Source organism: Chelonia mydas, chromosome 13, assembly GCF_015237465.2.
Source record: "Chelonia mydas isolate rCheMyd1 chromosome 13, rCheMyd1.pri.v2, whole genome shotgun sequence".
In the NCBI taxonomy this organism is placed as follows: domain Eukaryota; kingdom Metazoa; phylum Chordata; order Testudines; family Cheloniidae; genus Chelonia; species Chelonia mydas.
Genome location: NC_051253.2, coordinates 6,399,557 through 6,418,232, shown reverse-complemented (window position 1 = coordinate 6,418,232; position 18,676 = coordinate 6,399,557). Strand labels below are relative to the sequence as shown.

The 18,676-nt window shown below is 39.7% G+C and overlaps 1 protein-coding gene across 12 annotated transcripts in view; it reads left to right on the top strand.

The window, feature by feature from the left end:
* Nucleotides 1-18,676, top strand: part of ARFGAP1 (ADP ribosylation factor GTPase activating protein 1) — a 32,444-nt gene that overhangs the window by 1,269 nt on the left and 12,499 nt on the right. For 9 of the 12 annotated variants that reach the window (XM_043527483.1, XM_043527482.1, XM_043527478.1 and 6 more), the window contains 8 exons: nt 6,158-6,221; nt 7,332-7,441; nt 8,969-9,140; nt 10,344-10,444; nt 11,398-11,484; nt 12,293-12,389; nt 15,132-15,188; nt 17,224-17,256. In XM_043527483.1, coding sequence (XP_043383418.1) covers nt 6,158-6,221; nt 7,332-7,441; nt 8,969-9,140; nt 10,344-10,444; nt 11,398-11,484; nt 12,293-12,389; nt 15,132-15,188; nt 17,224-17,256 — 721 coding nt within the window. Of the gene's footprint in view, nt 1-863; nt 1,024-3,439; nt 3,617-6,157; nt 6,222-7,331; nt 7,442-8,968; nt 9,141-10,343; nt 10,445-11,397; nt 11,485-12,292; nt 12,390-15,131; nt 15,189-17,223; nt 17,257-18,676 lie in introns of those variants that run through there. The other 3 variants (XM_043527479.1, XM_037915936.2, XM_037915942.2) reach the window with 3 other exon arrangements.

Sequence of the window (18,676 nt, the reverse complement as noted above, 5' to 3'; positions counted from 1 at the left end):
CCCCGCCCCCCCCCCGGAGCCGGTCCCCCTCCCGGCCCTGGCCTACCCCGCCCTCCCCCCCGGAGCCGGTCCCCCTCCCGGCCCTGGCCTACCCCGCCCCCCCCCCCCGGACCCCCGGAGCCGGGCCCCCTCCCGGCCCTGGCCTACCCCGCCCCCCCCTCGGAGCCGGTCCCCTCCCCCCCCGGCCCTGGCCTACCTCGCCTCCGCCCCCTCGGAGCCGGTCCCCTCCCCCCGGCCCTGGCCTACCTCGCCCCCGCCCCCCCCCCCCCCTCGGAGCCGGTCCCCCCCCCCCTCGGAGCCGGTCCCCCCCCCCCCGGCCCTGGCCTCTCTCGCCCCCGCCCCCCCCTCGGAGCCGGTCCCTCTCCCCGGCCCTCGCCTACCTCGCCCCGCCCCCCGACCTCATCCCTCCCCCTGGCCTCAGGCCCCGCCCCCCCGCTGTCAGCCCTTCTCCCCTGTCCGGGAGGGTTCTGCAGGAAGCTCGCTGCAGCCCCCCTCCCCGGTCCTGGGATGCCGAGAGCCCCGGGTTTGAAGTCCTGCCCTTTGTATCTCTAGCTGTGGCTGTGACAGCGCCTCGTTAGCCAGGGTTACCTGGCTGCTGGGTCGTGTCCCTTCGCCAGGATAAGCCTTGCAGATGGTAGCCACCTTCCAGCCATCAGTGCAGATGGGGCCCCAGAGCCACCACACTCTGGCCTCTCCCCAGTGATATTGATTGTTTGCTCTGGTGCTTTAAAGGCAGAAAGGAAAAACCGTATTGCTTTTTTTTAAAGTACTGCTTCAAATAAGACTTAGTCCATTGGATCTGTTTTTAAGAGCAATGCTCTTCTGTCTCTCCCCCCCCCCCCCCCCCCCCCCCCCCCCCCAAGTCTTCTAGAGAGGAGAAGCCTCCATCCTCATTAGGAATCTGGTCATGTTCTGAAACGGTCTTCAGGAACGGAGCCTGGATCTGAGTATCTCAGTTTACAGGCTTCATTGGGATGTGGATTCAGAATCTCTTCCACCTTCTCATCTTGAGCTTAGTTTCAGGTAAGATGGTTGTGCTGGTCAGTGTGGAAAAGCATCTAACTTGAAAAAATGGCTTGAGAATGTTTGTCCACCAGTTAAAACCATTTTAAAAAGTTATGCCCCGCAGACTGATACCACCATCTTACCTAAGACATCTTTAATCCCGATGAAGTCTGTAAACTAAGATATCTGGAACCTGTCCCATCACATTGTTTACTTTTTATGTAGTATTCTCTATATGGTGTATTGCAAAACTCTTTAGAGTTTCAACCATATGACTAGTCCACCATGTCAGAGTTTCAAAGTCCTGCTGTAGCTGTTTTAAACCCTGAACATCATAATTGTACTTGTAGATCAGCTACTTCTACTACCACTTCACTACTTTGCTTTTAGTAAAACAAAAGGATGATTAATAGATAATTTGGGTAAACATGATTCTTCAGTGCTGAGGTAGTCAGCATGGATGACATCCTGGTTTGTGGAAATCATTGCTGTAGGAAATGCACAGAGTACACTTTTACTCTCCAGTGTGGAAGCAGATGACTTGAATATTCAAGACCAGGAAACAAAACATTCCAGGATACTTAATATACTGATCCATTGTAAACTTGCTCTGCTGTAGAATGTTAGCTGGCACATTTAGTCTAAAATTTCATAGTTAACTTGTACGTGTGTTTGTCTGAATTGTGTATTTATGGCAAACTTTCTTTTCCATTCAATATTGAATCTTCTTTTCCTCTGTAATATTGGAGGGAATACTTTAAACAATTACATTCCTCAAAGAAAACTTATTTCCACAAGATAAATGTTACTTTTCTTTATTATTTGTTCTCTGCCTTTCAGTATTTATAATTTGTAGGAAATCAGTGTTTAGTGTACTGAAGAATAGAGGCAGTGGTGATTAGGTGACTGCACAGAGGTTCAGTAATTCAGCTATACTGTAATTTAAAGTGTTCTGTGTCCACAATGCAGGTTCAAGGAGCCAAACTTCCAAACAAAATTACAAATTCTAATTGTTCTTGCCAGTTCTTCAACTGAATGCCGGAAGATGACCAATATCTGTAAATGTGTGTGTAAAGCTGTGAACTCTTAGTGTATTACTATGGTTGTGACTTGACTCTTAGACTACAGCAGAACCCCGTTTATCTGATCTAGTTGGGGCCTGGGGCCAGATCAGATAATCAAAAATCCGGAGAAACCGTACAATAGGAAAGTGCAATGCTGCAGCGTCATCTAGCGGCCCCGAGAGATATAGCCCTCTTCTGGACCTTTGTGCTCTGGTTGTCTGTATAAAGATTGTTGGGTTATGGAGGGTAGAATAAACAGGGTTCTACTGTATTTCTAGGTTGACTTTAATGACTGTGTGATGCTTGGAATAGATGAACCCATAATTGAATCACATTCACATAGAAAATAAACATTGGGGGGACTAGATGACTTGGGATTTAGAGGACTACTAGTAAAGAATACTGGAGAGAGACATAGTCTGAGCACAAAACTGGGAGCCAGGGACTTCTGAATTCTAATCCTGGTTCAATAGGTCTCTCGTTAGCTCTGGGTAATTCACTTAACCTCTCTCTGCCTCCCTTTCCCCACCTGTACAATGGATATTTTTGTCTACCTCACAGAGGTGCTGTGAAGATTCATGACTTTCATAGCACTGTAAAGTTGCTGTGATCATGGGAGTCACAGCTTTACAACTACCCCTGTAATGCTTTCTTGAGTAATGGAATCCCACTCTACAGCTATGTCATCTGAATCAGGAACTTAAGTTCCTTCTCCACTTGAGTCCTCTGCGTTTTGCCAGCCAGATGGAGCCTTGTGGATAGGGGGAGAGCAGCTTCGCAGCCTGACTTCGTTTTTTCAACCTCCCCCATCACGCAGTGCTGATGAGCACCATGGCGGAAGGGGTAGGGGAGCAGAAGCAAAGTGTTTTGAGCAGGGCAGTCAGATCTCTCCCTCCTTAACCAGTGCAAGTCTAGGCCAAAAGACTTGCTTCAGACTCTTCCTCCTCCACCAGAACCACAGTGTATCGTGGCCAGAGGAGGAGCCTAATTTCCAGAATGTGGCGTCTGTTTAGATCTCTGGCCAGTAAGGCTAGAAGGTTTTCTGGTTGGAGCAGACAGCCCCTGTCTCTTTTCCCCACTATTCTGAATGAAAACCTACTCTAGCATTTCTAGATGAGGGAGAAGGAGGGCAGGCAAATAACACCAGAGAGAGACTATATCACATACCTATGCACCATTCTGCAAATTTGAAATAACAACCCTTTAAAAGAGAGTGGAGGCAGAGTTGAAAGAGAACAGAAGAAAATGATGTAACTAAATATATTCCCCACCCTCATTATCTACCAACAAATTACCACTGTTAATTAGATTAATACCTTAAATTCAGAAATAAAACATCTGAAACATTTTAATCTCTTCTCCCTGTCCAGTTTGAAATGTATGTGTAATGGAACGAGGGAGATTCCCCCCCCTTCCCACCACTGACAAAAGAGAAAATGGAGCCCTGTACGTCAGATCCATGGAAGCTTATTTGCTGCAGTTTTTGACTAGATTATGGTCAAAAATATGTATCAATATATTTCCTTCTTCAAATGGATGTGAGCAAGGTATATAAGAGAAACTTTAGCTTCAGAATCCCACTGGAAAAATAGTGCAGTCGGAAAAAAGTTTACTTGTCATTCTTTTTACATTATACAAGACATAAAAGCTGTTTCTGTCCTGATTAATGAACCAACAAGAACAAAAAATTGAATAAATTTAAGTTTGAGAAAGGGCAGCTGAAATATTGTGCTTCATCAAGCATTAATTACAATGTAACCTAATAACACTCTTATATTTTTAAACAGAAAAGCCTGTATAGTGGGTAATCTTTCTTGGCTCAACAAAGAATAACTAATGATGATCTGATTAATGATTAAAAAAGAACAAATGCTAGATGACGAGTATAAGTTTAAAAACAGAAGATTGTCCTCCAAATGGCATGAAAATAAACACCGCTATACAAATATTACATCCTTTACTGCATTATTTTCAATGGCCATGAATTAAAAGGAATGCCTAATATAGACTGAAATCCTTCAAAGATATAAATAACCTCATCTTTCAACAGTGATGATGTGTAGCAATTTTGTATTTATTTTTTCATGAATTACCCTGAGAGAGCTGGTATTTGGATACCAGCCCTTGGCCTTGCACAGCTTCGCTGTAGCACTGCATGTTAGTGTTGTAATTCACAGATCCAGGTTAGTGTTTACTGTAAACCTGTATGGCAGGGATGGCACAAATTAAAGATTTAAGGGATTTTTTACAGGGGGAAAAACACAATGTGAAGGTTGGAAATTGGTTTGACTTTCTCCAGTTATGGACATGTCTGTGTTTTGGAATGGTACTTAGCACTTACATAGTCATTTACACCTTAAAGTGTTGTGAATATTAACTCCCTCAATAAATTGGTGAATTGAGTAAGTAGTCTTCTTCTCATTTTACAGAAGAAGAGGAAAGGATTTAGCTATTTGCTTAAAGGCACACATTAAGTGAGAGTAAAAAACGTAATTAGAGTTGCCTCAGGCCTGTGTGTAGTCCACTAAACCATGCTTCTCAAAAACAGTAATATGGAAGTGTCAGAGACAGCTGAGGCAATGCCCTTTCCTTCATTCAAAGACCTTCAAATTTGAAAATGAGTCTTTGATTTTTTTTAATAGGTTCAAACACTGACCCATTCTTTTCTGCTTTTTTCCTAGTCCCTCTTGTATTCTGAATGTAGTGCTCTGCATTGCTCCTAGGTCAGCCTGACATTTCTATGTCTATTAGTGAATTTCGGACGTTCAAAAAGCTTTTTTTGGTAGGGAAAAGCTTGGGGTGTGAAGAATTAGGAAAAAAGAGCTGGTAGTGTTTAAAGTACAGCAAAATAAATACCATAAAACCCTATTTATTATAAACTTTGAATAATTTCCACTTATCCAAATTGTTATATTTCACCCTACATCCTAAACAACTAAATTGTATGTAGGTTGCAATCCCATTTATCAGAATGTGTTTAATGTCTGTCAGTGCTTCAGATAAATGTACTACATGTAAATCCAAGTTCCTTGCTGAATGTATATCCTAAAATCTGTAGTATAACTTCGCTTCATGCACTTTAGCAGCTGTTACTTTTCATGCCACTTGCAAATTGTCAAGTCTGTAGTACAGTATTGCAGAACTGATCAGAGCTTAAAGTATATTTTACATAAAAACTTACAATAATCAGAATGTATTTCTTAAAATCTGTTTTTTAAGGGAAACTGTCAACCTTTTTCAAAATTATTTTTCATAAAAGGCAACTTTCTTAGAGTACCCTTTAAATAGCATGTACAGAATTTTTAAATTTACATTTTATAAGGGTTTCTGCTCCTTTGCTGGGACTCTGGTTAGGGTTTATAAGGGTCTTTAAGCAGGGGGAGTGGGTGGACTTGACAGCAACATAATCAAAAGTGTTTTGGGTTGCCTCTCCTGCCACCCGCTACATTTGTATGTGTATGCCTGCCTACGTATTACTGTGTAACTCTTCAGGTTTTGAATCTGCTGCTGCTAACCATATTCTTAAAGAGCTATGGAAGAGCAGGCACCTGAGCCCCCTGCAAGCTCTTCATTAGTGATATCCCATTGATACATAAAACAGCAACTGTAACTGACTATGCAAAGTGCCAAATGTACACGGTAAATTGAAAAATACATATTTTTCCTTTAATGTGTTATATTAATCATAAGTTTCAGAGTAGCAGCCGTGTTAGTCTGTATCTGTAAAAAGAAAAGGGGTACTTGTGGCACCTTGGAGACTAACCAATTTATTAGAGCATAAGCTTTCGTGAGCTACAGCTCACTTCATCGGATGCATACGATGAAGTGAGCTGTAGCTCACGAAAGCTTATGCTCTAATAAATTTGTTAGTCTCTAAGGTGCCACAAGTACCCCTTTTATTAATCATAAGTGTTTCTTGTAACAAGGAACAAATACACAATTGACTGTGCCTCTTCAAAAATTTTAGATTGTAAACTCTTTGCTTTGCAGGGATAGTCTTTGCATCTTGTACAAGTGCCGAGCATTTGATCAGCACTTAATATGTAAGTTGATTTAAAATCTTTAAAATTGTGTTTCCCCCATTATAGAAACATGGCAAGTCCAAGAACAAGGAAAGTTCTTAAAGAAGTCAGAGTGCAAGATGAGAACAATGTAAGAAGGTCTATATATATATTTAATTAAGCAGCAACAAATACTTTTCAGCCCATTTCAGACAACTGAATTTGTTCTCTGAAGATTTAATTAATGGTATTAGCATAGCCAGTAAATTTTAAGGTACAGATGTGGATATGTATATACTTTCATTAAATTGTATTACAATACTGTCAAGTATTGGGCATAACTTCTTTGAGTGGTTCTAGTGATTCAGTAAACCATTGGTGGTTTGTCAGCCAATCCCTCAGATAATTTTATTTTGGGACATTGTTGCATATTTTAAGAATAGGAACTTTCTATTTAAAGCATTTTATGTTTATACTCTAATGCAAACAAAATAATCTTGTCAATATGCTACCATATTTATGGTAATCTGCCTTTGAAGTCCTCCTGTACACCCTAGGGATTTGTAACTATATTTGAAACTTTCAATCAGTTGCCCCGACATGACATGATGACAAACTATATTTAGAATCCCTGCTGTAGAAGAACAGAAGATGCCCAATACACAAGTATGTTTGTTTATTTTTTTTAAATGCCTGCCTGGATTGGTGCTAGAACCATGCTAGTTGCAATTATGTTTGTGACTGGCTGTCAGATGGTCAGATCACTGGAACATTAATTCAGTCCTAACTTTTTCTCTGTGACATAAAACTAATTCCACCTTATTCTTTACCTGTTGGACTGTTTTCTCCCCCTCAAAACAATCCAAAAAAAGCATAAATTTTGATTATGTATGTTTTGTTCTTTATGGACATGTGAAACAAAGTTATTTCATAATACATTTATATGGTGCCCTGCGGGACAGAGTGTTTAATTCAGTCTTTCTAGAGATAGAAACATCAGTTTAGCTTGTATTTCTCTAGTCTGAGTCAGTTAACATGAATGGTTCTGCCTATAAAACATTAAACCCTCCAGGCACTTTCTAAATGACTACCTAATAGAAGTTATGTACATGAGGAAGAAGTCTTTAAACACTAACAACTCCTAATTCTGAATTTATTTGCTGCAAGTAGCTTTTTTATGATATTCTGTGGCCGTACTTTGAAAGTTTTACGTGGAACAAATGATGACTGAGAGTTATGGACAATATTTTTTCTCTTATAGGTCTGTTTTGAGTGTGGTGCATTTAACCCCCAATGGGTGAGTGTGACCTATGGAATCTGGATCTGTCTGGAATGCTCAGGAAAACACAGAGGCTTGGGAGTTCACCTCAGGTCAGTCTTGGGAACAAACACAGACCAGATTTACAATTTTCTCTTCAGGGGAAAAAAATGGAAGTTATTGCAAGGAGTATTTTTTTTGGATATAGCTGTGGAGATGCAAGTTTGCCATTCTTCAGTAGAACAGCAAATCTAGAATTTTGAAAATCAGAATATGACATATTGCTAATCCACTGTGGAATCTAGAAACCAAAAATGAGTTAGTATTATAAGTACACATATGATAAAGTTAGGTTACAGCAGTATGTTACCTCTCCATGAACCAAATTTAATGTTATGGAGAGATTTAGGAGATCTCTAGTCCTGTCAGTTGTTCACGTTGTATCCTATTTTAAATTTGTCTGTTCTTGTAAGCTAAAGAACTCTAGTGGTACCAGAGAGTTTTAAAATTGAAATAAGACAATCGTAATACTACTGTAAAGCATGTATGTAGTGCTATAAATGTACATAGTGCATTACAGAACATAGAATGTATGTTGTTTATAGAGGTTCCTGTCGAGTACACAAAGTGCTTTTATGTTCTTCTAAAATGAGCCAAAGAACAAAACAACCTCTACCCCTTCCAACACACACGCACGTGTATGGTTCTGGGTCTAAATCTAATACAGAGAGGTAGAATATGGAACAATTATTCAGATAAGGGAGGGAAAGGAGAATTCAGGAATGAGAACACTAATACCAGGGAGACACTTAGAAGTGGTTTTTAAAAGGATGGTTTGAAGGTGAATAGGGAGTCCAGAGTGTTAGTGAATAAGAAGTGGAAACTATTCCAACTGCTACATGAAAGAAGGTATGAAGCACAGAGACAAAGGGAGATGTGAGATGGGTAAGGAACAAGAGAGGATAAGAGGAAATAAGCATAGAGATGTAGATGGAGCAAAGTTTTGTAGGGCCTTGGTGAAGAGGAGATCTTTTACCTTTTCTTTGATGGAATATTTAAGCATTAACAGTTGGGGCCTGTTTGTTTTTCATGTGGAATAATGAGCAGCAGCACTAATTTGTGGCCCAAAGCAAAGCTGAGGGACACTAATCCCAGTCATAAATGCCCTTGGATGAGGTTATTTTAGGTATAAGACAGATGACTTGAGTACCTGAAGTTCATTCTAAGTGCACTCCTGAGGGATAAGTGGTGGTAAAGAGTAGCAAACAGTTCGGAAAATGTCTGGAAAATATTTTCTGTGAAGTGATTTTGATAGGCAATTCAGAATTTGGGTTAGGATACCTACATTTTGTTTCATTTGCACAGACTGTTTATCTCCTTTTTAAGTGGAACTCACTATTCAAATTTTTTTTTTCCAACGGAAAACTCATAAGGCTTTTTCGCTATAGTGCTTTTCCTCCCTGCAGGGTAGGAAGCAATCTCAGTAAAAGTGCAACTGCTATCAGTGGCACTTCTAAAGGCTTAATTTTTGGCATAGCTGCCACTGAGGTGTTTTAATTTTGTTTTATGGTATAATATTATAACGGGATTATAGCAATAAATAAAAAGTGAGGTGTTTCCTCTCTAATTCTGATTTCCAGCTTTGTACGCTCTGTCACTATGGACAAATGGAAAGACATTGAGCTGGAGAAGATGAAGGCGGGTGGTAATGGTAAATTTCGAGAATTTCTGGAGTCTCAGGAGGATTATGATCCCTGCTGGTCAATGCAGGAGAAATACAACAGCAAAGCTGCAGCTCTCTTTAGAGATAAGGTAAATGTAGATGAATAATAACTTGTGCGTCCTTAATGCCTCCCATTTGAAAATCTCAAAGCACTTGACAAACACTTATTAAATCTTGGAACATCTTTGTAAAAACCTGTTGCAGCTCCTGAGAGAGGATAAGACTTGCAGTTCTGTAATCTGCAAAAAGCTTGTTCTCTAGAAATTTTCGTTAATGTCGTTGGTTTTTGTTTGGCCATGGTTGCCAGATTATCAGTGGTGTAATTTGTTGTAGCTCAGTTGAAGGTAAGGGATCTATGCCAGTTTACACCAGCTGAGAGTCAGCTTGTTATTGCATCAGATTGTTGTACACAAAAGGGCCCACTTAATTGCCAGCACTTCTTTTTTGGTGGATGCAAAATGGCAGATTGCTCTGCCAAGAGCAAGTGGAACCATAAAGAGCAGCAAAATCCATGCCTGCACTGGAAATATCATTCCAAAAGGAGGCTTTGTGCAATTTCTCAAAATAAAACCCCTCAGAATTCAAATACGCACCTGGAAATTGCAGAGACTTGAACACACAGGGGTTGTGCATTTATGCTGGCCTGCACCACTAAATTGAGAAGCTACATTCTTACACAGTTTTGAAATTGGTTTGCCCAGAGAGGTGTAGTTGTGCCACTTATGAATTGCTGGTCTGGGACATTCTGCAGCTAAAAGAGGGAACGTCTCAATAGCTTAACGTTGCCCGGTTTCTCATACTGTAGTCCTTAGATCTTTACTATTTTGGGGAGCTGGGATGGACAGGTCTCTATCAGGACAGGGAAGAAGAGGGTAAGTTGGGCAACTATAGAAGCTAAGGTGAAGGGGAACACAAGGAAGAACTTTGCAGGAAACAGTTAGGGGAAAGTCCAGGCCAAACTGTAGGAAAACCTCTGAATGGCCACAGCCCTGCTTTGGCTGCCTCTGCAGTTGCTGTCATTGGCTGGTTGGTTCCTCCCAGCAGTTTTTCCCCAAGACCATCTGAGAGGGGAGGTCTTCCTTGCACAGTTCTGGGTCTGGGAATGCTCAGAGGGGGAGCAGCATGAGCGAAACACCATTTTACCCTCTGTCCCACGCAGCAATCCCTACTTTGCCTGCTTCTGTGGCTGCTCCAACTGACTGTTGACACTCTATTGAAGGTTACTTCTACATTTTTATTTTACTTGAAAATTAGGACCTTACCATGTTCTTAACACTTTCTCCCCTCTTTAGGTGGCTACTTTAGCTGAGGGCAAGGAATGGTCTCTTGAAACTTCTACTGCCAGAAACTGGACTCCACCTCAGCCCAAGATGGCCCTGTCTTCAGCTCATCGGTCTGTATTCTAGTTACCCAGTTCTCATACAGTTTGATCTCGCTATCTTATACAGTTTGATCTCGCTATATCTGACTTTGGATAGGAAGTGATAGCATGTTAGTTTGACCACCCTATCCTCCCCGCTGAATCTTTTTCTGGTGTATCTTTTAGCAAAGAATTTGGGCAAGCTTCAGGTTCCTTGGCCTACAGCAGTGGTATCTAAACTTTCTTCAGTGTGGACCACATCTTAATACAGATTGTAATTGTACTAGCTACAGTCCCTCCCACTTTTGCTTGCATAATTTCCCAATTGGCTACTGCAGTATTTCCTTACATTCAAAATAGGAAAGCCTTTTGCTGTATTCTGGACAGCTACAATACACTAATGTCTTGCTTATTTTTGCTTTTTCCTTCTGTCCCATTCTTTGTCTCCCCTTTCTTCCCTGAATACACTTCACTGTGGCTGTATGCACCATCTCCCTTCTCAGTCATGGTCAGACACTTGGTCCCCTCTTCCACTTTCACCCCTAATAGCCCTCTCCCTTTCATGGCTGTCAGCTCTATTCTAGCTGGTGGCTCCAGTCCCTGAAGGTATCCATGTTTCTCTTACTCTGTTGTTTCTGGATCCCTGGTAGAAGCATATCTTGCTTTCAGGTGCTTCTGGTTCTTCTTGCCAATAAAGAGCCAGGATTACCTGTACAAGGAACTAGAAACAAGGAGAACCAGGAACTTGTGATTTGTTGGTTATTGTAGAACTTACCAGTGCTAGCAAACTAAAAGTGGTCTGAAGACCATTGTTTGTGGACTTGTCTACAGCTTTCTTTCTCCATGAGTTAAGATACTCAGATGCTGTCACCTGATGGATGTAAAATTCTGATCTGTCTTCGGCACAGGCTTCTGTGATGAGCAAAGTCATTTGTTTCTTTATGCTTCATGTAGTTTAACTTCCTAAAAATCCTTCATTTGATTAGTTCTGCTGGACCATCCCAGAATGCAGCTGGCTCTTCCGACAAAGCTTTTGAAGACTGGTTAAATGATGATTTCAGCTCCTATCAAGGGTAAAGTTATTTGACTTGCAAGGAATGTTTATTAAATTAGACACTTCTATATCAACCATTGTGTGTCATGGCCCTTCAGAATACCCTAGACTAGGGCCTTATTATTTTCCGTCAGTTTACATATGGCTCTGTTAATCCATTGGACCATAATAGACTATGGTCACATCCTAAATAAATGTAAAATAAGTGATAATACATGACAAAGGATTGGATATAAAAGAATTTAAAAGGGTCTTTTCTTTCCTGTGTATCAAGGAAAGGTTTGATGTGCAGTGAAGCTGAGGCTCGTGAGTCAAATATAGACAGTAGTTTTATCACCATGGTGGCCTCCTGGTCTATGAAGCTTTCAGATTCAATAGCCTAGAGCAAAGTGTGTGAAACTCAGGTATTTAATAATGCTACCACTAGGTTCTTCAGTTAATGCAATGAGTTGTATGCAAAAAGAGACCACAGCTCTGAAGTAACTAACTGATCTGTTATACCACAGGAGAAGATTTACTGAAATGATAAAATGTGCAAGGAGGCTTTCTTGTCTGCAGTGCACATTCACTAGCTTTACATAATTGTCTAGTGGTGTTCTTACATGTTAGAAATAAGGTGCAAAAGTGGAGCTGTATGGGGGAGTCATGCACACAGTTTACCTGCACTGCTGATGGAAATTCTACCAGTCCTTTACTTCCATGTGTATGAAAATCTTTAAAACAAAGAAACAAAAATTCAGCTGTATCTTATAATTTATATTTTCAGTCTGATAGTTTTAGTGAAATGTATAATAATTACCGTTGTTTTCTGATGGTGTGTGATTTAGTGGCCAAGAGAATCGCTATGTGGGATTTGGGAACACAGTCAACCCTCCGAAAAAGGATGACGACTTCCTCAATAATGCCATGTCTTCACTATACTCGGTAAGGAGATTCTTTCTCTGAGCTTTCTGTGACTCTTAGCAGTATGTTCCTCAATTTGTAGCCCAGATTATGGGAATATGAATAGAGAGAAAATTAATAGCTGTAACTGGGAAATATGCAATACAGGTGCATCTGAGGAACATTGCATATTTCTGTTATTGACACTTCTGTGTCTTCTCAAAGCAATCTGATCAAAAGTCCTGACTCCTCCAACACATTAAGCCTAAAATGCTGGTCAAAAAGACAGGTGGAGACAGTCCTAAAAGGATTCCAAACATGAACTTCTTAACACTAAAAGAATTGACCACTCTACTGTTGCCAAGGAATGTGCAACTACAAGTAGCAAACTGTTTACCGGGGCAAGAGATGCCCTAGTGATGGGTGACGGGAGTGTAAATAGACAGTTTGGTGATACCTGATTTAAGGAAAAATGTGGGGAGATTTGGATTTTCCTTTAGGGATTGCTCATATTTGTAAGAGTATGTAATATCCTTATTCCCTTTCCCTCCATCACTCTCTTGGTGTCAGTCTCCCCTCAGCCATAGAAGTCAAATACCCATTGCAAATGGTTATTTTCAGCATTAGGAACATGCAAAAGTCAGTTTGCTCAGACGTTATTTGTATTTCATGGAACTCCTGAATGGGTTACATCTTTAAGTGAAACCAACAAACCTCCCTGCCACATCCCCTGTGGCTGCTTTTTTGTGCTCCTAGTTTCTTCTCTGTGACCTGACGATCCCATCAAAGATAATTCTAGCGGGTCTGGAAGGTTTTCCTTGGGTTTGCAGCTCTCATATTTGACACATGCCTAGGTGTTTTGCTTCCTAGAGTTTATTGCATGGTGAATGCAAGATTTCATTACAGCATCGTGACCTAGTGTAGAGGCATTCAGACTTACTTCTGCATTCATCTGAACACAACCCTTCAAATACAGTTTTGTACTTTCAAATATGGGGAAGGAATGGGGTAGAAGTTCCATATGGCACAGGATTCTAAAGAAGGGTGAGGTCATTGGAAAAAGTGTTCTCAGATGGGTGAAAAAATGTTTAGTATTCACATTACATATCAAATTCTATAAATGGCACAATTCACAAGCACACGCCTTACGTACCTCTCAGGTTTTTTTATAGTAAAATACTGCTGTATCATCTAAATCAGTGGTTCTCAACCAGGGGTACGCATACATCTGGGGATACATAGAGGTCTTCCAGGGGGTACATCAACACATCTAGATATTTGCCTAGTTTTACAACAAGGTACATAAAAAGCACTAGCAAAGTCAGTACAAACTGAAATTTTATACAGACTTGTTTATACTGCTCTATATACTGACATGTAAGTACAATATTTATTTTCCAATTGATTTATAATTATATGGTAAAAATGAGAAAGTCAGCAATTTTTCAATAATAGGATGCTGTGACACTTTTATATTTTTATGTCTGATTTTGTAAGCAAGGAGTTTTTAAGTGAGGTGGAACTTGGGGGTACACAAGACAAATCAGAGTCCTGAAAGGGGTACAGTATTCTGGAAAGGTTGAGAGCCTCTGATCTAAATCTTTGTCAGACATTATTCAAATGTGATCTGATTGAAACTAGTGACTAAAATGCCCTCTTGTGACTAAACACACAGACTGCAGCTTAAACACCTTTATGTTAACATAAACACCTGTGGTTGAAGTTTATAATTTGCTTGAATTCTCATCCGATTGAAGAAAACAATTTTCTTTATAATGTATGAGAGGAATTTGCTGTATAGTTGATGCTGATTAGGCTGAGATGAGAAAAATAGTTATCGAACCTGCTCTATAAAGAGCATCTGGAATTTCAGTTTAGGTTGTCTGTTGTCCCGCGAGCCTACTTTTAACATCAGAATTACAAGAAATCTTGCCATTTGCACATCAACACCATCACTGTCATTCCTTTTATCAGAATGAAACACAGCAAGATGAGACTACTAATGAAGGGATTTTACTGGAGTGTTTAAAGGGACTGTTGAGTACAGACCCTCCATCTTCTTTTATGGACTAGCTAAATTCAGTGGAAAGCATGATGAGCAAAGCACCCTGACCTTTTCTTGTATTATTTTCAGCTTTTTTGCAGAGATGCTCACAAGTGTCCATGTATCACTGGAATATCTGTGCTTCAAAATTGACATACCAGCTATATGGGGCAGTTATAGGGGTATATCTGATCCATGCAGCTGTTGTTAAGTAGTACTGAAGTAGTGCAGCTCCATAGCTTAACAAATTTATTTGCAGGTGGCCTGCAAAGGAAAAAAATCTGTCGGTGTCCGTTCCCTTCCTTGTTTCTTTACAATGTGTATAAAGAAGGCCTGAAAAGTATGCCAAAGATTTTTTTCTGTTTGTTTGTTTTTACATTAGAAATTCAAATTTTGTCTTCTCTTGCTATCATTGTGAATGTTTGTATTTAGAGAGAAACAAAAGCATTGTGAAGTTTTCTCCACTAGAATAACCCACGTTCAGGATTGTTCATGTTACCGTCATTATCATCAAGGTTTGTACTATGGGAATGCACAAGAGAACAAGGGAAAGTCACCGCAGTATTTTTTACAGTTCAGTGGAACTTTGCCACAAGCAAATCTGTCTCAATTTGTGGGCATCTCTTATGGCTACAAAACAGGGTGTGCTACAGAATATATTGACTTTGTTTCACTATTACATGTTAAATTAAGCTTAGTCACTTCCTCCTCCTCCCCCACCCCCTTTTTTTTTTTTAAAGGGATGGAGCAGTTTTACAACTGGAGCGAGCAAGTTTGCCTCAGCAGCTAAAGAGGGTGTAAGTAACCAAGAAGCTATTTCAGTCTTATTGTTGCAGTGGTATAAGTATTCTGTTAGCTCTATTTGGCCTCTTGACAGGGATTTATCTTGAAATAAATAATAAATGCTCCGTATTGTAAGTTGAACCCCTGACTTCTGTGTCCCCCTCCTTCCTATATGTATTATTTTAAAAAATGGAAATGTTTATGTACTAAGTATAAGCAAAGCTGAGCATGGTCTTTGGTACAAGTTTTCATATGCAGATTTATATGCATAGTGCATAAGAAGCTATGCAGGTTTTTTTAGTTCAGTTTCTAAAAACTACACTTGGGACTCTAGATCTAAATTTACAATGAAAAGTGAACATTATGGAGGCATAATCATGTTCACAGGTGTGCTTATGTTCCATTCCTTTCCCTTTTGAGCTCTAGCATACCTTTTTCCAGATGTTTGCATGCTGTTCTTTTGAACAGAATCTATAAAGCTATATTCTACTGTGATTTTTGTTTTGCAGTGATGGGCTTGTGTTTTGTTATTCTTTCAGAATTATGGTGATGAGCAGTATACTTTATATAATAGTTTTGCAGTATTACATTCTGAAATTAAAGCAGATAGAATGAAGTAGAACAAAGAAGAGGTTTTTAGAGTTTGAGGACTGACAGACCAGTGGTTGAGAGCTAAAAATATCTTAAGGCATTTGTTCTATCCTTGGGAGTCTCTGCCTTCTTTGGTGTGCATAATTTTTCACTAATGGTAATGATTAAATCATGAGCTGTGATCCCTTTGACTTTGCACTCAACAGCCTGAATCAAAGTGTAGGGGTCCTTGTTGTCCCACACCATATCAAATACCAACCATGTGACCACCACCTTATAAACATGTTCCAGCCGTGTCTCCCCTTTTCCCACCACTACAAGATCAAAGGGCCTAAAACTTGTCCTCATTCTCTCCCCACCATCTCATGGGATCTCCGTCTTTCAGCAGAGTTTTTCAGCTTTCAGCCACACTAAGTTGGCCATTGAAGGGGAAATAGCTGCCGGAGGTAGGTGCCTGACTAGGAGCCTCTAGAATCAAGCTACCAAAGCCTTATACATCCAAACTTTCAGACATCCCACCACAGAATTAAATGTAATTTACCATCTAGTGCCAGCAACTCTTGACAAACCACGCCACACCTCAGTTTGTGCTCTTCTCATCTACTGTAGGCCTCTCACTCCTATGGATTCATGAGAATTTCACATTTTGGACATTGGTCCTTCTTCCTGTATTTTCCACTTATTTATTTTTGGATATGCATACGCAGCTTTGGTTAGGCATTTCTGTAAATAATTGGAGCACTGCGCATAGATATCAAGAGAAGAATAATTAACATTTATTTACCATTCTTTTTTTTAAAGGAGTTTTGTTTTCTGGGGCAAGGGTGTGGATTAGTGTTGAGTCAAGCCAAGTTAGTGTTTTCTGCAGAAATTTCACACTGAGCATTGTTGATTTGGTCCGTTGCTTTGTGTTTCAGTTTTTTAGTTCAGTAGATTTACTCTGATCTATAAAGTCAGACTGATTTACTCAGAAAGCACATCAGGGAAAGATGGCGGTGAGGTATCTAGAATTCTGAGTTGTGAGAGGGAGTTTCTGGCAAAACTAGGCTAGAGTGTTTCCCCTGTCTTTATGCCCCCTTTTGGCAAATCATTTTATATCTATGTCTTGGGGATTATATAAGTAGCTATAGACTTACAATTAGAGCTAGTCAATATTTCAATATTTAAAAAATAAATATGAGGGGAGAAACTTTTGTGAAAATGTTTTTTTTTTAAAATCCCAGTTTTTGTTCACTTCTGTATACAGTTGATACATTCAAAGAAGGATGTAAGGAATGTACTTTTACAGCTAAACATGCTCTAAGAAATAGAGCGTGAAATCCTGGGCACCATTGAAGTCAACATCAAAACTCCATTGGTTTCAGCTGGGACCAGGATTTCACTCACCATGTCTGTTTGTTAGGGGGGAAAAAATGAAGTTGATCTAAACAAATGATTTTTTTTTTCTCCATTTTACAGGCTACCAAATTTGGATCTCAAGCAACTCAAAAGGTGATTAAAACTAGTAGCTCTGTGTCATTTACAGTAATCAGGCTTATTAGGAATCCCTACCAATTCTCTTTATACAAGATGTCTTGGATCTGGTCCTTATGAAACTATGGTGTGTATCCTCAGTGCTGCATATTTGCATCTGTATAACTATATGCTAGGATCTTGTCTCTTAAAACTACATATTAGGTTTTATTCCCACAGGGATTATGATATTTTTACAGTACACATAAATAATGGGTGTAGTTATTTGCTATTGAAATTAAACAGTTTAATGAATGAATGGTTTGGTGCCATACAATATTGTGGTGATTGTGTTTTTGAGAAACTTAAGGATGGTTTCTCCTTAAAGTATATGCTTCTAATTTTTGTGTGTGGTCTGTAAGTAGGTGTTTTAATAGAATGCATGTGCTCATTCCATTGCATGAATTGAAAATAACAGCACATTGAATAATATTGTTGAGTTAAGATGCTTATGTGTAAACAGGCAACAATTACAGATATACAAATATTTCGTTAGTATACTAGGATTAAAACGGGGATAGTCAGACCTTTATTGCCCACAGCTCTGACTTAAACATGGTCTGTTTTTTGTGGAACATTTTTGAAAATCCCAAGCTGGAAAGCAAAAATCTGGCTTTACTCTTTGAATTACCCAGGGGATATGATTAATTAAGTGCCAAAATCTGAATGCTTTGTTTTGGGTTGGAAGGGCATTATGTATAGTACATGAAAGAGTCTTGCTCTTGAACTGTGATTCATGTGTGTACAGCATTAGCCTGAGCTTCATGGGATATTGTTCAAAACAGGGTTGGGAAAGGCATGGGACGGCTTGGTGGTCAGCGGGGAGTTATAGATGTTCGTACGTCACTATCTCACATTATAGGCTAAAATGTATATGTTTTTGAAGGATTAACAAAGAAAATGTCACTCAGAAGGACTTCCAACTTGAACCCTAGCTAAAAGCAATAAGATATTTATCGCTTGGCTTGAATGAGAAAAGTTTAGTGTTATACAGGTCTTCCTCTACGTATGATTTCCCATTTTGAAACCTATTCTTTATATACTGTTACATTTAGTGTGGGTGTGCATCTTTATAATATAGAGAACTAAATGTAGAAGCTCATCAGCTCTACTGACAAGCACTTTAGCAGATTGTTCTTCAGCTCCTGAGCCATATTAATGGTAGCTCAAATTTGCTAATTAACAACCTGATCTGTTGCTTTATAGCACACACTTAGAATCTGGCTGACTCTGAACTGTGGTGGCCCTGTATTTTGTAATTAAGTTTAGCCACTGGACATTAAACAGACTTCTGCTCATTATTTCTCTTGTCAGTAGAGCCTGGAATTGGAAAAGGATCATGCTACTTAACTTGCCTGAAAAATGCTTCAATTTTTTTGCTAAAAGCTGCTTCTTCTAC